Genomic DNA, 27204 nt, shown 5'->3' on the forward strand with positions numbered 1-27204 from the left:
GCGTTACGCCAGTACTATCCTGTGCGCACAGGTTATGCATGTAGGTAAATATTAGGCATGTACGAATAAGACTACCCCCCCCCCACCACCCAGCATCACTCGGGCGCTGCGATAGATTCAAGATTAAACAATTTGGTTTTAATTACCAAATGTGGTGAACGCGGCACCTCGAGTGCCTGCGGTGGATTAGGTGACCGGATCAATTAGGTGGATTGCACGGATGGAATGCAAGTGGTTTCCCAGTAAAAGTGGAACATCTGGACCAGCGCAAGAGGTGAACGTTCGGCCAACGTTGGCCAAACGGTTTACTGGGCGATTCTAACGTTCACTATTTGCCACACGTGTTGCGAGCATACGGAATCGAGGATTCTGATCCGCTGCGTCGTTACTACGACCGATAAAAACACCGGTCCTGCAGTGGGTCACCATCGATGATGAAACTCGCATTTGTATTGTTTCACACTTTTTTTCGTTCTCGTCTCTACGGTTTTCGTTCACTCAACTTGGCCCGACTGCGATGCGTACGGTGTCGCTCGGACGTCGTTTGCATCACTTGTAAATAACAAATTCCCAAATGCACGATTAGATGCGAACGTTTGTGGGTGTAGGAATCGTTTGTTTACGGTCTATGCATCGCTACACGCCTAGTATTTGTGTATGCACACCCATACTTGTGTGTACAGATACGCTTATGCATGTAAAATACTATGGGTGATTTTCTGATTTAAAAAAAAAATTACTTGCTTGCATTTGTAACAATTATGGATCTTCTTATGGATTTTTGACCACTTACACGATGTCCTAATTTTTATGCGTTTTGGGGTTTTAACAAGTGATGTCATGTGGCAATTACCTCCTGTCAAGTGACACCACTCTTGGCGTGAAGGTGATGCCACCTGTTTGTGACATCACTTTTTCAGATCAATATAAAGAATATTTATTTATTTTGTCCCAAATTTTACGTCTCAGCCTGGATTGCGATATTTTTCAGATTAATCTGAAAATCTGGAACATCCCTAATAGTAATACATATACATCATAATTCTAACAGCATGCATTTAATGTCTCAATGTACACGTTTACTGTATAAGATTGTGAATGTACCTGTTACATGGGTGTCCACCAATCACTGAAGAAAATGGATTACAGTAGACTGCAGTCCTAGCTATGTTTATGAAATCACATAACCCATACACACTTGGTAATGTGAAGATTTCATCATCTGTGTCTCATGCCCTCCTCTCGACCGCCACATGTCGACCATCGCGTTGACACGCATCATATCGAGATTTAAAAGTCCCAGGTGTTTGCCAACATCACGTGCTTTTCTCGTGTGCTGCTATCGGCGACCACTCTAGAAAGATGGATGACCAACGGATGCAGTTATTTAGGAATTGGTGATTTTGCACAATGACCAAGGCGGAGACATTTTTGTGCACTCGGCACGCGCCTCTGTGCGTGCTGCCGACACGGATTCGCTCGAGGTTTTCGCAATCGTTAAATGCAAGCACGGTAAGGATTATTTTTGCTGCCAATATTTCAGCCAGGGGGACACGTTAAAGATCCCTTGGCGTAGTTCGCAAGAGTGGGACCACTGTGCGCTGGCGTCAGGGTCCACGTTTGGCGAAAATTACACCGCAAATTATCTCAATTGGATACATGGTGTTCATCACTCTCCCTACTGCCCATCCGAATGGCCCAGGTCAGTCTTCACATGAGACCATCCTGGTCTCTTGGGTTCTCATCTGCATGAACATAGCAAACTTGAAACTTGAACCGCACAGTTCAATTAGATGTATAATTACGATTATTTAATTATGGGTACATTCAAGGACAACACACCCTGTACAGGACAATGTGCTATACATACGAATATAATTATATGGGCCTAAGTAAGCAATGTCATATACCCATGCATGTGTTGCGTACACATACATGGGTATATGTTTGTACGTGTATTTACAGATGTATATATCTGCAAACATGTTCCTACGTTTATTATTAGTGGACTTACATATATATCTGTACATATGAATGCATGTGTCTATGTATGAATGTACACATGCATACATGCATGTATACATACATGCATGCATACACACATGACCTATGGGAAAAAAATGTATGTGTATGGAAATACGTATACGTGTCAATGTACGCGCCATACAGACATATACCCATGCATGTGTTGCGTACACATACATGGGTATATGTTTGTAAATGTATTTACAAATGTATAGATATGCTAACATGTTCCTATGTAAATTATTAGTGGACTTATATATTTATATCTGCACATATGAATGCATGTGTGTAGGTATGAATGTACACATGCATGTATACATCCATGCATATACACGTAACCTATGGAAAGCAAATGTACATGTGTATGGAAATATGTATAAATCCGCGTATGTACATATGCAACAAGGCAGTGGGTGACCAGTGCCTCCAGGTTGAGGAAACAACAGCTTCAACTTCAGGTTTGTTCAACCTCCGGTGACGTGAGATTGAGAGGCACGCGTACAGGCCTCGTGTCAATCCACTGCTGTATGAGGATGACCCCCACCCCACGTCGTGCTGCTCCGTTGGGGTCACGTGACCACAATTCACCGTGCCGGTCAGTGCGGGTTAAAGGCGGCCAAGAATGGACACGGGAGCATAGAAGCACAATACGACAATGGATATTGTCTGTGACGGCCCTGTGCTTTCCCCGCCCGTCACTTGGCGCGTACAGGTGGATTCATTGAGAACTGGAACGTGAAAAAAAAGTCTGATGATGATGATGAAGCTCCTTTGCTAGGGACCAATTATACGGAGCAGTTTATCCCGGGAAGATATGTGCCCCTGTCCGGTTGGAGAAAGCGCCGATGTAACTGCTGCTCCGAATCTTATTCGTGCCTTCATCATGCTCGTTGATTAATCATGGAGGGACCCCTCTCTGTGGACTCCACAAATCTCCCACCTTCCTAAGTGCAAGTGATCGTCCAACCTTCAAACTTGTACCCATCCATGAGAACGCATCAACCCGGTACTCGGATCCCTCCACTGTGCTCTCAACCTAATTCCGACTCAACCGCAAGATGGAGGATCTTGAAGACGCCTTCAATGTCTTCAAGATCTTCCATGGGCTCTCAACGCTCCAACCTCTCCCCCCCCCCTCTAATCGCCTATAATATTATCTGCACACCAGCAACTAAGATCTCCCATCTTACTGCCCCCTGTTCAAGTCCAGACCAAAATCTTTCCTCGTCCTTCTTGTCTACGATCGTCGCAAGTCTCCGAAATGTTTCAAAGAAGAAAATGAATACTTTCCTGTTTTTAGGCGATTCTCAGCGATGCGGATTTAGACGGTCTCTCAATGCGCTTGGATCGTATTGCTGATGAAGCCAATGCCGTCGCATTCCAGTTACTCAACGAATCCACCGGACGCGCGCGCCATCGCCCGAGACTGGAAAACCCGAGGTGGCACTTGTGGCCTCCTCAACCTGAAGCCACGAAAAACCTCCCCTATGCATTAAGTGCCTGGCATGAGCAATTCACATTTTTCAGATTCCGTATTCAAAGATCGCACTGTCCAAAACCAACGGCGCCACGATCAAGTTGAAACCGGTTCCTTGCGAAGCCTCGGGAGGTACCGGTGGGGCGAGTGGGAGGACGTGTCTCACGGTGGGCCCCCCCCCACCCCAAACTCCCCCTTCTCTCTCCTCGCCGTCCGCTCGATCTCCACCGCGGTTCTAGTTTCTGTACCGTGCCGCAACATCGGACCACAGCCTCTGCATGTCCTCCAGGCCCCTGGTCCAGAGCTCGCGTAGCTTCACCCAGCCGGTGCGCGCCGTTATCAGCAGGTAGTCGGCGTTCTGCGGGTATCGCAGGATCGTGTAGCGGGCCATGACCAGCGACTGGCAGAACCTGCGGGGAAAAGTAGACCATATTGTTGTTGTCACCGTTGCTGTCGTTACGGTTAATATCGTTTGTTATTCAAGAGGGTTTTTGCTGCCGACTTGTTGATCGACTGGGATTTTAGTGTCCCCACCTCTGCTCTCACCTGCACGCCACCAGGAAGTAAACGGCCCTCCTCTCGTCCTCGGTGAGGGCCTGCACGCTCTCGTAGCCGGCTAGGACGTGACCCCCGGCCTCCATCGCCTCTCCGCTCTCCACCATCATGTACATGATGGCCATGGCCAGGTCGTACACGTGGTAGCCGAACATCATCGAGTTGAGGTCCACAATGCCGGAGACGCGGTGCCGCGGCACTCCCTCCGCCGACTTGGGCCCCTGCTGCTGCTGCCGCTGCTCGCTTCCCACGGCCACCTCCTGCACCAGGATGTTGTCGTCATTGAAGTCACCGTGGATTATGCCTGCGGCGAGGGGGAACGTCGAATTTGATTTCGTCCGTTGTCTTTTATTGTTGACCGTCCTCCCCTCGTCGCCGTCGTCATCGTTTGTGCCCGTGCCGTTTTTATTCCGGCCGCACGATTGGTGTTGCGCAAGCCGCGTGTGCGAGTCTAAGAACGGCCCCCGCAGAGTCTCAGTGAATCACCGACTTCTCCTGCCTTCAAAGGCACAGAATTACAATAACCCACCAGCGTCGTACAACCCTGCACGGGGGCGAGATATGGAGCGGTGTGTAGTGGTATGCACACCGCATCACGAGCCCTTGATTCCCGGCCATGGAGAACATCACTGATATCTGAACCAGTCCTGGGATCCTACCTACCTCCTCACCGACCAGCATGGTGAAGGTGGCAAAACAACCCCCATGACCCTACACAGCCTGGGAATGCCTTCGTCCAGATAGTGCATTGACAAAGGGCTGTACATTATTATTATGAGTATATGTGTAACAAAAACTGTTGAACACAATTTAGCATCCATTGAAAAATGATTTGGTAGAAATTACAATTATGATTTATATACAGTAGCGTCTGAATGTCATAACCCTGTCATTTGATTTCACCTGTGATCAGTGTCTGTGCGAGTGTCCCCCATTACATGCATGCCCTGTAATGCATCTGTGTATGCTGGGTAAAAGTAATCACGTAAAGCACATTGCAAAGAAAATGCTTGCCACAAATGAATCACAATACCTTGCTGATCTCGTCAAGCAGCATAAACCATCACGCGAATTCGGGTGATCCTCGCAGCGGCTTGTGGCTAACCATCGAACAAACAAAGACGGTCACCGCATCGCGCGCTTTCAGATGCACTTCTGCGGCCGTCTGAAAAGCTCTTCTTTCCGATATTAGGAAGGCACTGGAGCTATGCACTTTTAAACCTAGATTGAACACTAATTTATTTTTGAACTGATTTTTTGTGTTTAGTTTGTTGTCCTTCCCCCGCACCTCCGATTAGCACGGTTGGCTACGTACGGTGCGAAAGAAGTTCAACGTACACACGTACGCGGCACCCGTCGTGGCTTCAAGGCCTCGTCGGTGGCCTGAAGCGCCCCTCGCCCCCTGAGGCATGGAGCTACGTCCCGGGTGAAGCTGCGAGGCGAGCGTACATCTGGTAAACTTGTGCAGGTTGGGTTGGATCTCCTCGCGGAACTTGGCGATGACCTCCCTGACCAAACCCTGGTTGGGGTCGCCGTCCAGAGTGAAGAGGTAGGACTCGAGCAGGTGGGTGTTTGACAGGTTCCAGATGAAATCGTCTCGTTGCAGGGAGTGCAGGAACGGGTGCTCAAACTATGCAGATGTTTAAAAATGAAGGCGGTAAGATGACAAAAAATGCAATACGAGATTAACATCGCATTGGCCAGTTGAGTACATATGTAAGTTAAAGGCAGCAAAACGTCAAGCTAGCAAAGGATAGTCTTCGTTTCAAAAAAGATGTTCTCCTTGACTTATTATTTTCTCTTTGTTTTTTTTCGGTAAAGTCACGTAGGTAAAACTATAAAATAAAAGAATGAATGAAAAAACAACTACATTTTTTCATCATCAGGTGTGAAAACCACAACAAGAATTTTTTTTTTTTCAAATTTCCTTGTTGTGGTTTTCACACCTCATGACGATTGCTTGTGTTGCAGTCGAAACGTCGTGAGAATTTCATTGTTTTATATTTTTTATTATTTTATTGTTTCCCTTCTACGTGGTGGTGACTTTACCGAAAGCAACAAGAATATGAATCCCTGCAGTCTCACGTCACCTGTCAAGAGGCGCTCGTGCGCTCGTACCTGCTGCAGGGCTTGGTGGATGCTCGCTGCCAGCTTGCCCACCTGGTAGTACAGGCTGCCATCCGCCAGCACCCTGGACAGCGGCACGCCGGGCAGGTACGTGAGCAGCCGCACGTTGAACTCCTTCTCTCCTTCGCCGCAGTCTGAGAATTCACAGCAGGAGTCGCCACCGAGGTCAAGAGGTCACCACGGTTAGTGAAATCTCACCGTCGCTTCCTTTTGCTGGAACATAAAAAGCTGTTCGGAAGCTGATATCGGAACCTCCAAGGTCTGGCCAAAGTGTCAACTCACCACTTTGCGCCCTGTGTCCATTACCCACGTGCTATACTACACAGGGTCTCTTATGAATTGCTCAACTGATAGCCAAGGCTACTATTCTTTTTTTAGGAAATTAAGCGACAATTTGCTGCTCAGTATTAAATGGTTAATAACAATAATGAACGTGCTAAGTCCGATATATAACGCACATAAAATTCGTGTAGTCTTTAAAACGCCAATCTCTCAAGCAACTTGAATCGAGTATTTCTGTTCCCCCCCAAAAAAAATAGTAAATTGGAGTGATTTTTTCCTCATGACTTTCTTTCACGGTACTATTAACGCAGAAATTAATAACACGAACGCATTCCGAAATTCGCATTCCTATATGGCCTTGTTGTCTAAACCGCTGTAGCTAAATAAAGCATTTGAGAGGAATAATACCTCGCCACACCCATGCGTAAGGCATCCGCCAAAGTTGCAACGTGGCACGCAACCCTCACGCCTTAGCGCACGCTGGCCGGAACCGGGGGCAATTCGCCCAGGTTCGGGCCAGAATGGATACGTCAGCACCACGAGTCTAGCTGAATTCCCTGGGTTCAGCTTGAGCAAATTACTTAGGAGCAGGGTGAATGGGGGCCCCATCTGCATCAGGAGGCGACTTTTATCGCTCGTTCCATCACGTAAATATAAGGGTCAGCGGCATTCCGTGATCTTCGCATTCCAAACACGGCGTTGGGTGGCGATGTCAGCTCACGCGATGAACCCCGAGCCTGGGTTTAAAGGAGCGCTGCTAGCCCAGGCATTATAATCAGAATATGTACTTTTACTAGAGGAATCCGATGAGCTATGAAGCACTTTGCTTTACAAATGTTTAGCAGCCCAGGGTTGTCCCAACTACAGCCCGTGGGCCAAGCCCGAACCACCAAAATTAATTCATTCTGGTCTACAGGACAACTATCCCGCCACGCCTTACAAGAACTAATTAAGTACATGTCTCAGTCAGCAATACTCACTTGAAATTACACACGACAACCGTCGCCCCCGCGCCTTACCCCCAACTGAAAAGTTTGACAAGACCCTCCCGATACTCAGTGAGGCTCTGCTGTGAAAACAAGTGTAACGATGATGATTACAATAATAATATTAATAGAAGTGATGCGATGCAGGAGGTCGGAGTGGGTGTGGGGGAGAGATAAGCTCTGTATCGACATGTTTGCATTTCTCTAAATCTCTCCTCTTGCGGATAGATCTTTCTCCTATCTCTTCCATGTAAATATATTTCTGATTAAATCTCTCTATGAATGAGTTAAATGATGACATCACCCTGCTGCTCTATTTAAGACCGGGAGCAAGTGAGGGCTTCACCATTCTGGCGAATTGCCCGATGATGCTGGATGTAATTACCAGCGAAACGTCGTACTCAAATATTGTAAATGTTGTGTATTCACTCATCACACCGGTGGGCTAAAGTAGTGAACTATTTTGTCTGTTGTCAACGTGACACGTTTTTTACTGTTTGGCTGTGTCGGGTGGTGGAGGGTTACGACAAATTTATTAATAACGCGATCTCACCCAAAAACCTTTATCATGAATAAATCTCTCTCATATCTCTACATTATATTGCTTGTGACATCTCTCTCCCGTCTATGCTTGTTCATGTAATACATGGTTTTGGTTTGACGTGTTCCCCTTGTCAGCCAATCCGGAACTCGATGCAAAGAGTTTGACGTTTGCTTCTCTGTGCCATTAAAACGTCTCAGGGTCTCGTGGGAAGATAAGCAGAAACAAAAATTACGATTTAGGTTTCGTAAGTATGTTGAAATTCTTTCGCACCATACGTACGTAGCCAACCGTGCTCATCGGAGGTGTGGGGAGGTAGAACACACTGTGCAGTTGGCGAATGGCGGCGTCGGTGAACTGTACAAACATTATATCTACCAACCTGCAGGTCAGTAGATGAGAAAACAGCAAGTGTGCTTCTGATCTCTCACCACAGATGTTATCATCTCGTCCGTGTGGCTTTGCTGTGAGCAGTCATTCCAGTTTCATCCCACACACCAAACATTGTTTTTTTTTATATATATGAAGAATTTACAAAATATCACAATGTGGACCTTGGGCCAGTACCAACAAGCAGTGCGTTACATCCACCAACCTCACAAAAACTAAAAAGTATGATCCTTTTACATCACTTATCGTCAGTGGAGTGCGACCCAGTATTATACCACCGCCTCATGCTCGGATATTGATCGTTGTCTTTGCAAGTATAAACCAATGCTGTGTTCGTATGATTACTATCAGCCTATTACTAAATCACCTGGAATGTGCCCTATCATAAGATCTGAAAGCTAAGCAGGTTGAGCCTGGATTAGGGCTTCTATGGGTGACAATCGTGCATTAAACAGGCATCACAGGCTGCTGCGTGGTGCTACGTTGTGGGGGCCAGAGTTCAGTTGCAGCAAAATCAATTGTACTGCACTGTACATCTATTAAACTTGATTTGTCGCTTTCGTGACTGCAGGAATTACTCTTTGGTTTTTTCGGTAAAGTCACGTAGAAATAAGAAATAATAATAAAATTACATAATAGCATACGACGTTTCGATTGCAACGCAAGCAATCATCATCAGGCATAGAAGAGCTAAATTTAAGAGAGAGGAAACACAGAACCGCAGATAGATATACAGACACCTAAGTAGAAGGGAGTTCACACAGAGACACAAAGAGAGACACAACGTACGGAGCACAGAGAGATAGGGTCTCTGTGCCGAGGCCTTAGCATGTAGGGGGAGACAAAGAGAGATGGAGACGCACATCAAGTAGAACAAGATTTAGTATTATGTACATCTCTTCTCCAATGTCTCTGCTCCCGGGACCCACGCAGGCGCAGCTCACCGATGCTCTCGAGCGACATGATCTTCCCGCTGACGTTGTCCACCACCTCCTGCATGGGGAAGCCCCTCTCCCGCAGGAACCTCATCATGGCCATCTGCACCTCGAGCAGCTGCGGCCGCTGGCTGTCCCGCGTGTTGGTGACCTTGAGCACGAACTGGCGACCGTCGCGCGCCAGCACGCGGTAGTTCTGGTCGACGTAGCTCGCCAGCGGGCTCACCCCCGCCACGCTCACCCCGTAGAGGCGCTCCACCAGCTCCGCCGCGCGGGACTCGCTGAGGCACGGCTTCTCGTGCTCGCGGCCATCGTCCTGCGGCGCGGCTTGCATCGTCTTCAACGGACAAAACGAGGGCAATCGAAAAGCTTTTCGGTTTTGCGAGTGCACGTTGGCGTCCGCTCCATCCGTGCAGCGCGAGGCGCCTCCGATGAGCACGGTTGGCTACGTACGGTGCGAAACAAGCTCAGCGTACACACGAGGCTACACCCTGGAGGCGCTACGCTTCACGGACAGCCCACAGTAGTTGTCGCTTTTACAGAGTTGTGCCGACACACGTGGCATACTACTTATTTAAATTACATCTCCGAGATCTTTAGCATCCGACTGTGAAGCAGACAGTGCGCAATATTTTCAGTTCATACACCCACAGCGTTAACCGGGGCAGTCGTGGGACTCGTACCACAAACATCTGCAACGCGCTACCGCTCGGCCATGAAGTCAATCGATCGATCAGCGATCAATAAACACGTCTCTTTGCTCGCATCACATTTAATAGCGACACATGTCACCGAACAGAAAAGCACCACTTAAACATGTCAGATATAAGATTCGTAATAACAGAGAATTCTCCTTGTGTATTTCAGTGGAAATACAGCCAGTGCCTGATAAAGTAGCAATACTGTAACTGGAATTTTAACAAGAACCGTGGGTTTATGCAGCATTGGGGAGCTGCAGCTATGGCCCACCGAGTAAACACCTTGTCCCGTAAGCACGAAATCACGTGTTCAAATTCCACTGGATGTGTAATTGTGTGAATAATAATCAGGGCTTAATCTGTCACTGAATATTTTCCGGGTCGCTGGTGCGGAGTGGAGTGGGCAGCACAGCCCCGGTAGCCACGGCGATAGCGAAAGGTACACACGGGACGTGGTGTGCCGGGTGTCAGCAGATTTTTCAGAGTCGCTGACACAGGGCAGCCCTGGCCGAAATTATCTCCATATAAATGTAAAAGGCAAAGTTGTGATTATGTGTGTCTGTTCAAATGTTTAGCGTACTTCCCGACATGCAACAAACTTGAAATTTGCCATGTGGGTAGCTTCCAGACTGTAAACAATGCAAAAAGTATAAAATATACTCTTTGGTTCTATTGGGTAAAGTCACGTAGGTGAAAATAAAATAACAAAAAATCACGACGTTTCGGCCACAACACAAGCGGCCTTCATCAGGTGAAGGGACGAGACTGTCTGGAGGACAGCGCTGGAGTGAGAGAAGCCACGCTTAGATCACGACCTTTAAGCTGTGTGAGAAAACACAAAGTGCCTTGACAAAGGAATTAGCATAAAATTTAGCATTGAAATGGTTCATTGAAATAGCTAAGTTAAAGCATACACATCCGCAGAGGTACCCCTTGACAAAGGAATTAGCATAGAATTTAGCATTGAAATAGCTGAGTGATTAGCTTGTAACTGGTCACAGAAATAGCTATGTTAAAGTCAGAGCATATTTCACGTAAACAAAACGTGCCAATTAGTTACTTCTTCAGCACACTGGTGTATTGGATAGTAAACCCAGAACATTTACCATTAGAGTATGACGTTTCACTGATTATTACAACCAGCTTCATCAGGCGATTTGCCATAATTGTGAAGAAGTATTCCTGTTTCCGTCTTTGAAGTCAACTCAGCCTTAAATGAGTACTTGGTGCAGGGTGTGAACATCGCCACTTGGGAGACAAATGCGGCCGGGCGTGGTGTTTGGCCACCCACCCCATCGTGTGCTGGGCCGGCCTTCATAGGTGTTGGCTCCCAGCCATTGCCCCGAGTCTGTTAAGGCTATACGGGGGTCTTTGTCTTTGTGTGTATGAGATGCATGCGAGTGTGTGTGTGTATGAGATGTGTGTGTGTATATGAGATGTGTGTGTATATGAGATGTGTGTGTGTATGAGATGCATGTGTGTATGAGATGTGTGTGTGTGTATGAGATGTGTGTGTGTATATGAGATGTGTGTGTATGAGATGTGTGTGTGTGTGTATGAGGTGTGTGTGTGTGTATGAGATGTGTGTGTGTATATGAGATGTGTGTGTATGAGATGTGTGTGTATGAGATGTGTGTGTATGAGATGCACTGCTGTATAATAATGTACTACTCACTACTGAGTACACAGACAGTCCCCACTGTGTTCACAGCTACCACCCCAACGCACGCATAAACTCAACTCAGTCATTAAAAATGTTAAGTTATGTTTAGCAAACAATAGTCATTGCAACGTTATACTTGAATCTAATAACAAGTTTAAGGCACTGCTGTATAATAATGTACTTGTCACTACTAACCACACAGTACCCACTGTGTTCACAGCTACCACCCCAACGCACACAAACTCAACACACACACAGTGCGCTAACCACTGCACCACCGCTCCCCACACACACACACAGTGCGCTAACCACTGCACCACCGCTCCCCACGTCCACCACAACCTGGCACCCGATGATGTATCGATCGGCTCGGCTTACCGTGGTTGCTGCGCCAAGTCACCTGCAGGGAAAATCGATTTAAATTTCGATTAACTATACTCGCGCCGATTCCTAATGGGATAACATTAGGAATCCATTATAGTAGAGTTACGGATGTATGAGTCGATTTCCATTGGGATAACATGGGAATCGATTTATTTGTGGCTTAGGCTAATAAAATCGATTTGCATTGGGATAACATGGGAATCAACAGTGGTCTAAAATGAACCTTCATTAATCGATTCCTACTGTGTGGACGTGGGAATCGACCACGTTAGACGATCACGTGTGTGGGCGTGGTCTCTCAACGTCAATCAACCAGGTAGGGCGTTGACTGGTGGAGAGTTTGGGATCTGATTGATTGATTGCTTCTGTGGACAGGTGTCTTTTATACAGGTAACGAGCTGAGATTAGGAGCACTCCCTTTAAGAGTGTGCTCCTAATCTCAGCTCGTTACCTGTATAAAAGACACCTGGGAGCCAGAAATCTTTCTGATTGAGAGGGGGTCAAATACTTATTTCTCTCATTAAAATGCAAATCAATTTATAGCATTTTTTACATGCATTTTTCTGGATTGTGTTGTTGTTATTCTATCTCTCACTGTTCAAATAAACCTACCATTAAAATTATATTTCTTAAAATTATATTTGTCAGTGGGCAAACGTACAAAATCAGCAGGGGATCAAATACTTTTTTCCCTCACTGTAAACCCCACTGATCCGATCGAAATGAGGGATTTTGATCGGATCATTGGGGGGCCACGTGCCACCACCACCCCCCCCCCCCCAAACAGTCATGAGCAGCACCTCCCCACACGCCCTGCCACCGAGAAAAATGTTTCACGTACGAGAGTGAAACTGATATTTTCATTCTCAGCTGGAATTTAGCCAAATGCAATACGCTTGAGAAACCTGGTTTAAAATCACAAGCAAGTTGCCTGAATTTCAAACCCATGGTCTCAGCGGTACAGCTCGGTGCTCTTGACAGGCTGAGCCAACCGGTCACTTCATCGCAAGCAACCGGAAGCATCAAGGTTGTCAATGCCGTGTGCGTCGTCCTAATGGGGTGCGGCAGTGTGGTGGCTTGCAACGCTGTGTTGCGAACCCAGTGAACAGAGTTCAATTCCTCCCCACTCACGACCAATAACGGTGCCGAATATTTAAACCGCTTTCCATGGGTCGCCATGGCTTTAAATGAGTACCTGGTGCAGTGTGATCGTGGTGGTGGTTGTGATGGTGGTGATGATCATAGTTGTGATGATGGTGGTGGTGATGGTCTCTCTATGGGTCTCTGTGAGTCCCTGAGCCTCTATGGGTGTCTACGAGTCTCAGTCACTCTGGGTCTATATGGGTCTCTATGAGTCTCTACGGGTCTCTACGGGTCTCTGTGTGTCCCTGTGGGTCTCTGTGAGTCTCTGTGTGTCTGTTGGTCTCTGTGTGTCTTTGTGTGTCTCTGTGGGTGTCTCTGGGTCTCTGTGTGTCTCTGTCGGTCTCTGTGAGTCTCTGTGGGTCTCTGTGTGTCTCTGTCGGTCTCTGTGTGTCCCTGTGGGTCTCTGTGGGTCTCTGGTGGCCGGGCCTGCTGTTGGCCACCCACTGCTCGTGTGCTGTGCCAGCCTTCATAGACGCTGCTACTCCCCAACAGCAATTGCCTCAACAGTCTGTTATTTCAAGTTTCATTTCAAGTTTTCATGTATTAGGTATAGCCCTGTGACATGGGAATCAATAGTGGTCACCCACCTAAGTTCATTATAAACGTGGGAGCGTTATACGCATTAGTTCGCTATCACGACATACAGTACCCTGGTGTCTACAAACTAAGTTGCCTCTGTGGTAGTAGTTACATTGGAGAAACCAAACGCCATGTCTCGGACCGCATTCGTGAACACAAAGCAGACCTTAAACACGGTAGGACCAACACCTCGACCATGGCAGATCACTGTTATAATTCAGTAGGCTCACATGACATTGACTTCTCCAAGACAGAGGTTCTTTGCAATCCATCTGGCTACCATGAGAGATTTGTTCATGAGGCTATCCACATATACAAACACAGAGACAATTTCAACCGAGAAGATGGACTCTGGCTTAGCAATCATTGGAAGGATTTGATAAACCATTTCAGGTCTTAATTGATTGTTCATGCTTACGGTGGCTTTCAGACAGCATAAATTATTTTTTTGTCTCCCATCTCCTCTTTTCAGAACATAGATGGACTCTTGATTTAAAGCTTTCGTGACTGCACTAATTCATATTCTTAGCTCTTTCGGTAAAGTCACGTTGAAGGGAAACAATAAAACAATAAAATATATATAAAGCACAATATATTTTATTATTTTATTGTTTCTCTTCAACGTAACTTTACCGAAAGAGCTAAGAATATGAATTACTGCAGTAACGAAAGCTTTAAATCAAAACATCAACAGGCTGATGTGCCACATCTCCTCCTTCAAGAAGTCTCACAGCCCTGCGATGTTGTGTCCACACAACCCAAACTACGGAGTGCCTGGTGGTAAACCGCTGTGCTGTAGCCTGCGCCCCTCCAGTGGAGGAGGAACAGTAAAACCTCGCTGATGCTCTCCTGAAGCACTCCTGTGCGCAACAATCATTGAGACTAGTTGCACGTGCATCGATTGTAAAACCCCGTTCCGTTTCAGGAGGTGGGGACAGTTGGTGCCGTGTGCTCGTTTCACGTCGGGGTGCCACTAAAGGCGCAGGTCCCACTCCTGAGTGATCGGTTACGCGACGCTCTTTTGCACGAATAATCAATCTCTAGCGATTTATTTAATTATTTAAATCTTCCGTGACTGCAGCGATTCATATTCTTTGTTCTTTCGGTAAAGTCACCACGTAGAAGGGAAACAATAAAATAATAAAAAATATAAAACAATAAAATTCTTATGACGTTTCGACCGCAACACAAGCAATCATCGTCAGGTGTGAAAACCACAGCAAGAACATTTAACTCGTAATCTCGTAGTCACTTACATGTTAATATCGCCTGATGATGTCACTTACATGTTAATATCGCCTGATGATGTCACTTCCCTCTTAATGTCGCCTGATGATGTCACTTCCTGCTTAATGTCACCTCATGATGTCACTTCCCTCTTAATGTCACCTGATGATGTCACTTCCCTCGCATTCAATGCAAACATGTCCAGGGCCCCGAGCCCCCCACCTCCGTCTGAAATGTCCAATGCGCCCATCGCAGAAAGCTGGTGCTACACACAGGTAACTTGTTCCCCTGTGGCCAATCACATTCAACGGGTCTCCATCTTGTGCCGGTCAAAGTATGCGCATGGCTAATGCATTTAACTTTTACACGTTTTTTGTTCGTCGCAAAGCGATCCATAATGGTTTCATAATTATGTGTAAGTGCAATTATGGATTATCATTGTACAGGCTATTTTTGTACATCAGATTGCAAAGTTCATAGAATTGCACTAACAACATTATACTAGATAATTGTCTCTGATTTTGACTGGTAGTGTATTTTTACAAAAGGGGCAGCAGTTTTTATCAAATAAAAATAAAAAGGCCTTTTATTGCACACTCTAATCTATGACATGTTGAGACTTGTGTTAACGCTGTGCAGTAATGAACATGCAAGGTAATCCCAGAACACTAATAAGACCCTTTCATTTACAGTAATGTTTCTTTCCTTATAGACAGTTTGTGTTTTTGAGCACAATATTCAGATGTGTGGGTGAAATACTTCAGGGTTTTTCAATGGTCATGTATTTATGGTAATGATTGAGCTTTATAGCTGTTATGTGCTCGTGTATTTCAGGTTAAGGTCGTGAAGTTCTCTTATATGTGGACCATCAACAATTTCAGCTTCTGTCGTGAAGAAATGGGCCAAGTTCTCAAGAGTTCTACATTTTCAGCAGGCACCAATGATACATTGAAATGGTACAGTAAATTCTGGCTATTTTATGACATTAAAAAAAATCACAATGCTCACGGAGGTGCTTTACTAGAACAATTTTGCATAGTGCATGTTTTAGTTCATACTATATTGTTTTAGTAATGTAGTCTGCGCGTACATACACACCTAATATTAACGACCATGTCTTGTTCATATGTTCAATCAGGTGCCTACGCATAAACCCCGAGGGTTTTGACGAAGAGAGCAAAGATTACCTATCGTTGTACTTGGTATTGGTCAGCTGTCCCAAGAGTGAAGTCTACGCCAAGTTCAAGATTTCTATTCTTAATGCCAAGGGAGAGGAAACCAAGGCTATGGGTGAAACTACTTGTATTAAAGTATCAATTCACGTCATATGTGTATTTGGTAACAGGATTATATCATAATCAGCCATTATTTATCGACTGCTTGAAACATTTTATAAACCTTACGAACACCATCCCTCATCCTTCACATGAGCTGATCTAATATCTCCTTGTCTACGTTTGACATCGTCTTGGGCATGTACTCTACTTTTCTTCCCATTCGACCACTAGTCTCATCCATCAACCATCCCATTTAGCGATGTGTCCTGTCCAAGCCCAATCTATATTTACAAAAGTGAATATGATGTCTCTAATTTGCCGTTTTGATTTGACCAACGTGTTCCTCTTTCAGTTTCTCACTGTAATTCTCAACATACTTCTCTCCATGCTTTGTGTACTTTGTAGTTTTGTTCCATGTGTCAGTGTTTCTATTTGTAATCAGTGTTTCATAGTAGGTAATATGCACTAGATTGGAATCTTTCATCCTGTAGCACATTGCAACTTTTCATTATCAAATTCATTTTCCAAAAGTGCTCTTGATCCTGTTCCACCTTCAGAAGTTGCCTTTATGCATATTTTTTCTGTTTTCCATGATATTGACCCTCCAATAATAATTTCATTTTGCTTAGTGTACCTGGACATTGTCATTCACGGACATTTCTTTTCCTAGTTTTACAATCTTCACCATGTGTTATTCCATTGTAATTTATCAAGTGACGGCTTTGTTTTTTCTGCTTGCACTCACTGTTTATTACAACTTCATTATTTTTGTTTGTATTCTCATCCATTTTTTTATTCATTTCTGGTGGTTTTACAAAGGTTGGCATTTTCATCCCATTTCACACTTCTTCTTTACCTTGCTTTAGTGGTTCATATTGTTTGTTTTATAATTGCCTTATTACTTTCAGGATACTCTTTCAATGCACGATAACTATTTTAAGTGATGACATCCATACATTTACTGTGCTTTGCTAAGGCTATTAACATTTTTCTGAGAGTCTAAATCTATCTTTTTGTTTTAAACTTTCATGTTTTTTTTCTTATTATTTGCTTTGGTGTTGTCTTTGGTAATGTTAACATGTAACTCACGTCACACAACCATGTTTACAAAGACAAGCATTATTAATACACAAACACATTCACCTAATCCATATGAACTATATCTTCATACACTTAAATCCAGGTCTGATTTTCATCTACCTTGAAGTTAAAAGCTAAACTGAACTATTTTTATTTTACCAGGCAAGGCCCACTGAGTTACAGTGTGGGAAAAAAGTATTTGATGCCCTGCTGATTTTATACGTTTGCCCACTAACAAAGAAATGATCAGTCTATAATTTTCATGGTAGGTTTATTTGAACAGTAAGAGACAGAATAACAACAAAAAAATCCAGAAAAACGCATGTCAAAAATTGTATAAATTGATTGGCATTTTAATGAGGGAAATAAGTATTTGACTCCCTCTCAATCAGAAAGATTTCTGGCTCCCAGGTGTCTTTTATACAGGTAACGAGCTGAGATTAGGAGCACACTCTTAAAGGGAGTGCTCCTAATCTCAGCTTACCTGTATAACAGACACCTTTCCACAGAAGCAATCAATCAGATTCCAAACTCTCCACCATGGCCAAGACCAAAGAGCTCTCCAAGGATGGCAGGGACAAGATTGTAGACCTACACATGGCTGGAATGGGCTACAAGACCATTGCCAAGCAGCTTGGTGAGAAGGTGACAACAGTTGGTGCGATTATTCGCAAATGGAAGAAACACAAAAGAACTGTCAATCTCCCTCGGTCTGGGGCCCCATGCAAGATCTCACCTCGTGGGGTTGCAATGATCATGAGAACGGTGAGGAATCAGCCCAGAACTACACGGGAGGATCTTGTCAATGATCTCAATGCAGCTGGGACCATAGCCACCAAGAAAACAATTGGTAACACACTACGCCGTGCAGGACTGAAATCCTGCAGCGCCCGCAAGGTCCCCCTGCTCAAGAAAGCACATATACATGCCCGTCTGAAGCTTGCCAATGAACATCTGAGTGATTCAGAGGACAACTGGGTGAAAGTGTTGTGGTCAGATGAGACCAAAATGGACCTCTTTGGCATCAACTCAACTCGCCGTGTTTGGAGGAGGAGGAGGAATGCTGCCTATGACGCCAAAAACACCATCCCCACTGTCAGACATGGAGGTGGAAACATTATGCTTTGGGGGTGTTTTTCTGCTAAGGGGACGGGACAACTTCACCGCATCAAAGGGAAAATGGACGGGGCCATGTGAGAACCTCCTTCCCTCAGCCAGGGCATTGAAAATGGGTCGTGTATGGGTATTCCAGCATGACAATAACCCAAAACACACGGCCAAGGCAACAAAGGAGTGGCTCAAGAAAAAGCACATTAAGGTCCTGGAGTGGCCTAGCCAGTCTCCAGACCTTAATCCCATAGAAAATATGTGGAGGGAGCTGAAGGTTCGAGTTGCCAAACGTCAGCCTCGAAACCTTCATGACTTGGAGAAGATCTGCAAAGAGGAGTGGGCCAAAATCCCTCCTGAGATGTGTGCAAACCAGGTGGCCAACTACAAGAAACTTCTGACCTCTGTGATTGCCAACAAGGGTTTTGCCACCAAGTACTAGGTCATGTTTTGCAGAGGGGTAAAATACTTATTTCCCTCATTAAAATGCAAATCAATTGATCACATTTTTGACATGCGTTTTTCTGGATTTTGTTGTTATTCTGTCTCTCACTGTTCAAATAAACCTACCATTAAAATGGTAGACTGATCATTTCTTTGTCAGTGGGCAAACGTACAAAATCAGCAGGGGATCAAATACTTTTTTTTCCTCACTGTACATAGCTCTTTTTCAGAAGTGCCCTGGCCACAAACAATAGCTTAACGAGATGGCTTATTGTGTGGAAATGCATAGCAGCCAAATACTCTGGATTTTTATAAATATGGAGGGAAAAACCGGAAGACCTGGATAAAAATACATGCAACCACAAGTAAAACATGCAGACTCCAAATATACAGGCATCCGGGTTGAGATCGAACCCATGACCTATATACCAGGCGAGGTAGTTGACTGCCACCGTGGCGCAGGGCTTCAGAATACATTGCTATCTTTACACTTTGAAAATATAATGAAGTTTTTTTTTCCCATTACATGAAATTACCACAGTTTATTGTAAGAACTGGTGAGTATTGTTTGAAACCTATTTTTTTACAGATACCCCGTGAGCATACCGCTTTGTCCAAGGAAAAGGCTGGGGATTTAAAACATTCATTCGAAGAGATTTTTTGTTTGATGAATCTAATAGCTTGCTTCCAGTTAACAAACTGACACTCTTTGGTGAAGTAAGTATGACATGCTGCAGCTAATGTGTAATTTTCTATTTTATTCATTACAATTGCACAGTTGGAGTCAATATTCTACTTAATTGAAGATTGTAATAATTACTTTCCCTGTTCCATACAGGGAAATTGTTAACATGAGTTCTCCTAGCACTTTTTTCTTCCACTGGTGCTAGAGTTAACATAGCACAACAATTAAATAATCAATCGTAATTTTTTTTAGGTTTTCTCCCTCTGGATAGTGTTTATATTTAAACCTTGACATTTTTATAAACTAGAATGTCAGGTATTACATAAAGTGTTTTGTTTAAATGTCGCCACATTAATTCCTTTTCCTATTCTCGGACATCAGCCAGATTGATGTAAATGTTTCTTGTCCTTGGGGGGGTCCTTTTAATCACCAGATTTAATTTTTTTACCTTTAAAATCCTTTACAAAATACAAGCATTTTTGATAATGAAAGGAAGCACATCAAGGAGGGCTGTTCACTTCCTCTGTTGTTGTGCAGAACCCATAATTAGGGGCCTCACTACCTGTTGAAACTGTTTATACAGTGTAAAATAACTTGACAAAAATATAGAATGAAAATTTATTAATATGAAAAACATTTCACGGACCACTATTTTGGCATTATTCACAACACTTGTTCTGATATAGGATGTTTGTGCAGATTTGCTTGCTTGATTGAACCAAAGCCTACATCTTCATGCAAAATGTGAAGTTAAGTGAGGATTTGTAAAAAAAAATCATCAATGCCTTCTCAAAGCTGGTTGATGTTTATGCAGGTTATTGTGGTGCAGGATTCCGTGAACATTTCTGGTCAATCCAGCATGAGTACATTCAAAGTACCAGATTGCCGGCTGGCAGTTGACTTCGGGGAGATCTGGGACAATTCCCGCTTCACTGACTGCCTGCTTCGTGTTGGTGGCCAGGAGTTTAAAGCCCACAAGGCCGTATTGGCAGGTCTGTGCCACAACAAGCAACACATGCGTCGTTTAGTGTACAATAGAACCATATAATTAATGATACTGTAATTAGTTTGGGATAATCAACTACAGCCATTTCCTGTTTTACACTGAATTTTATTAACTAACACTGGCAAATGCTTACGTCAATTTGTAATGCTTTTTGTTAAAGGATACATCAGTAAATATGTGTAGTGAATTCAACTGAGTCACAGACGCACTTCTTCAACCGACACACGGGGTACTACCCCTTAACACATGAACAACCTATGGTGGTGGACCACCAGGCTATCTACACTAATTACACGGGAATTAGCTACGACGGACCGGACCCTGGCCGGGGTCCGGGTCCACGTGTTGGTGACTCTTGTAGGACGTATATTCTTCAGGATGAACAACAGCAGCCGGTCCCTCTCAGGGACCCGGCTTTTATCCTCTGTGGTGAGGGTGGCTCCGCCCTTGGCCACGGCCACCTTCTGGAATCCTCTAGCGGGTTCCCGGCCCTGACACGTGACCACCCCTAGCCCCCACCTGGGGGCCCTGTGTACACTTTACCGGTCACGTGTCCTTCGTGGTCAAGTGCCATGGCCCTTGGTAACCCCATTCCCATGGCCAGCACTCTCACACCCTATCCTGTAGGGGTCGGCACTGCACGCAGAGCGTGGTGCCACTCAGCACTGTCAGACAGCGCTCACCATGCCCCTCTCGGGCCGGTACTGCACCCACATCCACGTGGTGCCCGTGATGTTAATACATCGCACGCCGTGCCTCTCTGTAGCCGGCATTACACAGTGACATTAGCGATGTCACTACATATATATAAATGTAATATTGTATTGTGTGAGAGATAAACATATTTAATAATCCTGTTGCTAAAGTTTTTATTCCGTTTTTATTTACTTCACTATATCATCGTTGTGCAGGAATTCATTTTTCACAATGCAGTTATTGTGTAGGTTTTGAGCCTCTAATTTGGACATTTATTTGTGTCCATGTTTGACAAATCTGTAATGGATATGCCATATGAAATAAAATATGGATCTGGATTTTACCTCTTTTGTATCTAGATTATTTGATCTCTAGATATAACATCTAAATGTGTCTGTACCACATTCCGGTGTTTTTCCAATTCACTGTACAGTAAAACCTTGAATTGCGAGTAACTTGGTCTACAGGTGTTTTGCAAGACGAGCAAAATTTTTTAATACATATTAATTTGATAAACGAGTGAGGTTTTGCAATACGAGTAGTACGTATACGCTTTGTCTGCCGAGCGTCACGTGATCACAACTGATATACGAGTGCTTTGATATACGAGTGCTTTGGATTACAAACACGTTTCCGGAACAAATTATTCTCGCAATCCAAGGTTTTACTGTATTTGTTAACAGTTGCTTTACCTTTTTCAGGTCGGTCACTTGTTTTTAATGCTATGTTTGAACATGAAATGGAAGAGAGCAAAAAGGTATCTTTAAATGCAATCTTAATACAGCACATTAATACTGTGATCATACATTTCCAAGGTGCATTTGTCACAATGGATCGGTTGATAAGTATCTCTTGAGAGTGCTGTCAAATGTTGAACTATTACCCTAGTAACTCTTTTGGCGCATTGCACATTTATTATCAAAAAGTATTCATTCCGAGGGAATGTTAGATTGTATTTTATAGCAATTTTTTATACAACATTTCACAGAAGGCCATTGCATGTGTGTCAAGAATGGATTTATTACGCGCAATAAATAGTCATCGGCAAGTTGAATACAACTTGAATGGAGCCACTTTACATGTGTTGTGTAGATATAAAGGATGTTTATTTTATTTAATGCTATATTTTCGTCTCCCAATATATGCCGAAGTTAATTTGAATATATTGTGTTGCTACCTTGCAGAATCGAGTGGAGATTAATGATGTGGAGCCTGACGTGTTCAAGGAAATGATGAGTTTTGTCTATACGGGAAGGGCTCCAAACCTGGAGAAGATGGCTGATGAGCTGCTGGCCGCTGCTGACAAGGTTACACGCTTAAAATATTAACATGAGATCGCACCACCTTGTGATGTATCGGTATGCAGTTGTAGGTCGCAAGTGAAATTAAAACAGCATTTAGGTATTTTCTAAAGCCCGTGTCACAAATAATATGAATAGCAAATGTATATGATGCAGACGTTCACATTAGTGCTTTCAGGTTTTGGAATTGATGTCCTGGGAGATGATTGAATTTTCAACAAAAAATATAAATTGTCATGCAATTTCACAATTGAATTGAATGTCAAACTGGTATTAGTCCATGCTAGAGGCTAGTGCGTGTGCATTGAAGTGCATTCACATGCAGCATTTTTATCCTAAGCGCAACCATTTGGCTGTGTGTTCTTGTATTGAGGGTTTTTTGTTAATCACATTAACAATTGATACAATTAGTAATAAAATAAAGGGAAGTGTTTTAAAAGATTGTTTGATATGGCATGGCTGTATAGAAATAAATTGGAACAAATATACTTTTATTAAGGAAACGGATATCCTGCTGTTCCTGAAGATCTGCCAGATAATCAGTTAAGAGTCATTACTCTCCCTTCTGGAACATCATATTCAATAGTTCCTAAAGCGATTGTAATGAAATAAGAATACAAATCGTATAAAGTCGCATGTTCAAGCTTTGTTCATTAAAGTTTAATATTCTGCTAGAGTTGAAATATGGTGGCTTGCAGTTGCATTGTTTATCAGCTTAACAACCAAACTCTTTAAGCTCTTGGAAAACAACATCTCACCTCCTTTGTAATTTGCATGACTTTGTAACCAATATAATAAAGTTTAGGACAAGGACCCCTAATTATAGTAGAGATCAATAAATACATGACTTAAAACATAAATATGCTGAAAGGTTGATGCCATGTTTTAAGAAAATTCTCAAACATTTGACTGCTATATACTGCGTTTATAAAGTAGTTCATGGGGTGAGGGAATGTTATACAAGCGAAATAGGTAGAGAAAATAGTGTTCTTAATACTGAAATTGCACTTTGTTTTTACTTTTCTCAAGTATGCATTAGAGAGGTTGAAGGTGATGTGCGAGGAGGCACTATGCACAAACTTGTCGGTGGAAAATGTTGTAGAGACTTTGATCTTGGCCGATTTGCACAGTGCAGAGCAGTTGAAGGCCCGGGCCATTGACTTCATAATAAACAGGCAAGTCTAGTGAGAGTGTGACTGTCACTGAGCTGCGTAACATTGATGATGTTACCTGGCAATTTGCATTACAGTCCCTTTTAATGGAGACTAACCGTTTGCCCCAATCCTTATAGACACTGCTTATTAGGAGCTCGCTTAACCCTGACTTGTACTTGCAGTCATGCGATGGACGTAATGGAGACGGCGGGCTGGAAGTCCATGGTTCTGTCTCGCCCTCACCTGGTTGCGGATGCTTTCCGTGCCTTGGCCACGGCCCAGTCTCCACAGCTGGGACCTCCATGCAAGCGTCTCAAACAGACTTAACGGTGGCAGGCAAAGAACATCTATGACCAGGAAAACTTTGGCTGCACGGTGCGGTTATTTACCTGTGGCCTCCATGCAAACAACCGTGAAGACTTTGCATCAGACTACCAACTTTCCTCTGCTTTGAAAATAATGTTAATTTAAGCAAATATGTTTACTTTCACAAAAAGGTGGCCAAATTCACTTTACCATGTAATATAGTGTTACATCTATACATCTACAACTCTATAAACAAGTATATATGTAGAAAAAGTGGAAAACTACAACCTAATAAACACCACGACATATCCCAATTGAGAGAGTGTAAAATAAAACGTTCGATGTGATTGTCCCTAGGTGGCAGGACAATTTGGTTCAATTGTTTAGTTAAGCAAAAACAGAATGGTCTAAAACCCTGCAATGTCTACCTTAACGTGAAGGATGAGTATTCGTCCAGTGTCTGTGTACTCAAGGTTACAGATAGTGGTATAGGGAACAACCAGTTCTGAAAGATAAGAATGTGCCAAGCCATATAAGGCCTTAATTCAAGAGGTAAACTTTTCAGATTGATTTTTCATTGCACAGACAGCTTATGCATTGACTAGAACAGGAGTACTATGATTGCGCGAGTTTGAAGACTGACAAAGATAATATTGCAGTCGTGTATCCTGCGTATAACAAAGCATGGATGGAGTGCTCGGTGTAAGAAAAGGCAAGGCACAGCATCAATTTGGCCATGTTACGCAGTTGATAACATTTCACTTTTTTGCTCGTATGGGCTTTCATGTATGACCCAAAGGTTTTTGACTTACAACAAAAGTAAATCTTATGTCCATCAATTTAGTAGTTTGTATTCACGGAAACAAGATGTGCTGTTTTCTAAGTTTTGTTTCGTATTATATTGTAATGATTTGTTTTTATTATGAATTTCATCTATTACCAACTCGTAGCATCATGTCAACCCAGAGTTTTACGTGATTGGAAGGACCATAATTTTTGCATCAGCGCTGTTTTACGTAACCTCTCACTTAAAATTAAATTGTACATAAAATTGCATAAGCTTTGAAGGATTACACACATAGATTTGGAAGCACAGATTTAAATAATATTCAAAGCTGCAGGATATAATATGAAAGTACAACAAATGAGCAGTGTCATGGATTTGAGTCGATTTTAAGAATATTACAATCTAATGCAATGTGTTGGGATATGAACAAATGCAAACGACGAGAATGTTGGAGTTTTTTTTACGTGTTAAACGTACAAAACAAGTTGGATAATACATGCAAAATTAAGGATAGCCAGTGTTGTAAGCAGTCTATTTATTTTGTTATTTGTTTAATATTTTAGTTTCGTCCTTATATATATTTGATGCTAAAGATGTATATGGTACATTGCACTCTACCTATTCAATTAAAAACTGATTAGGTGATTCGGGGAAGTTATTTGTTGTCATGGTGAGAGTTAAAGCATTGAAATCTGATTGGGGTTCTAATCTGCAGCAAGTCTATGCTGTCATAAGTGAGTGTGAGTGCGGTGGACTAATTGACCCCTGAAATGTATCAGGCAGTTACCGATAATGTACTCTTCAAATTGTTGCCTTGTATGACTTCCGAAATTGAAAACACTTTGCGCCAAATGTAAATGTTTATTGGAAAATGGATATACTGTAACTGCCAAAAAATATATATAATTGCAGAAATAATAATATGGTCTTTGTAAAAAGTGTGTGTTTTGAAAAAGTGTGATTGCATGCAAGACAGTTTTGGGTTCTTCCCACGAGTTTTTTTGCATATTCAGAGATGAAAGCTAGAAATGCGGTATAGTGCCCCAATGTTTGACCTTTTTATCTTTTTCCATTACAGATAATACTGTTTTGGATGTAATATAAATGTTTTGTAAGGCCCTTTTACAATGAATTGTCAGCAGATGATTGGAATTGCAAAATGAACCATTCTTGTATATTACGTGTTTTCTAAATTGATTTGCATTATAAATGGCAATATAAACCCTTTTCATGTGGTAAATATATTACCGTTATCTGATCTCTTCTAGAAATCAGTATTTGGATATAAGAAAAAAAGCTGCTTTTAGCTCTGCACCACTTATTCCACATTTTTTTCATTAAAATTGTTTTTGATGTTAATATTTTCATTCATGACATTTTGCAGTGTTACACTTTTTTTCGGTAAAGTCTCGTCGAAAGAAATTACTACACGACTTTACCCGAAAGAACCAAAGAGTCATTCCTGCAGTCACGAAAGCTTTGAATCTATTTTGCTGTGTATTTAAAAGTTGAAAAAACATGAATGTACCTGGAAATATGTCCAGTTTAAGTTGTCATGTTCTTTACTCTGGGAATGTTACAGATATGTGGATATGTCAAATTTAAATTGACACCCAACAACAACATTTTAACAAGTTGTATTTTGGAGCCTTGCCACTTTTAAAGGCATGTTTACCATGTGTTGATAAACAGTTCACTGGAGAATTGTAATGTGTTCACTGTTCATCATTTACAGCGTTTTGTCAACCCACTGCTTAAACGAAGGCCTCACCACACCATGTCGGTCATTCTTCACCCACTGATGTTAACTGTGGCTGGGAATTTAACTGGTTGTTTCGTCAGTTTCCTAGTGCCACCACTCCATTCAATTACATCCTGTTTAATGTGTATTATTATAAGTGGCATTCTTACTCTTTGGTTCTATTCGGTAAAGTCACGTAGGTAAAAAAATTAAAACAACAAAAATCACGACGTTTCGGCCACAACACAAGCGGCCTTCATCAGGTGAAGGGACCAACCTGTCCAGCGGGCAGGGTTGGAGTGAAGAAAGCCAAGCGCTGGTCGCCTCCCTTTAAGCTGTGAGGGGGCAAACAGCAAACGCTCTGACAAAGGAAATTAGCATGAAACGCACCACTGACAAAGTTTGGAATTAGCACAAGATGATAATACACCACCCTGGGAGTTTGGAATACCACTATGCATGTTGTTGTTGCGTTGCAACAACATGCATAAATACAAACTGACAATTTCATCCTTGCAGTCACGAAAGCTTCAAATCTAGAAGTCGCATTCTATTTTTGGTGATCATACGTTCAGTATTTTCTGCTGAACTGAGTGTTGGATTTATTC

General features: G+C 43.1%; 1 protein-coding gene and 1 pseudogene across 1 annotated transcript; one reads left to right on the plus strand and one right to left on the minus strand.

The window, feature by feature from the left end:
- Window positions 1-1154: 1154 nt before the first annotated feature.
- On the minus strand, window positions 1155-9652 carry LOC142908854 (hydroxylysine kinase-like). The gene is made up of 5 exons (XM_076059496.1): window positions 9328-9652; window positions 6176-6318; window positions 5507-5687; window positions 4049-4361; window positions 1155-3912 (listed from the first exon to the last, which is right to left on the minus strand). Exons 1-5 carry the CDS (start codon window positions 9650-9652, stop codon window positions 3738-3740), a joined length of 1137 nt encoding a protein of 378 aa, XP_075915611.1. The 3' UTR covers window positions 1155-3737.
- A 5521-nt stretch (window positions 9653-15173) lies between these two features.
- On the plus strand, window positions 15174-26394 carry LOC142908855 (speckle-type POZ protein-like; annotated as a pseudogene).
- The last annotated feature ends 810 nt before the right edge of the window (window positions 26395-27204 follow it).

The sequence above is a fragment of the Petromyzon marinus genome, unplaced genomic scaffold (assembly GCF_048934315.1).
Source record: "Petromyzon marinus isolate PM22_M1 ecotype Great Lakes invasive population unplaced genomic scaffold, UKy_Petmar_22M1.pri1.0 PM_G_Scaffold_105, whole genome shotgun sequence".
Classification (NCBI taxonomy): domain Eukaryota; kingdom Metazoa; phylum Chordata; class Hyperoartia; order Petromyzontiformes; family Petromyzontidae; genus Petromyzon; species Petromyzon marinus.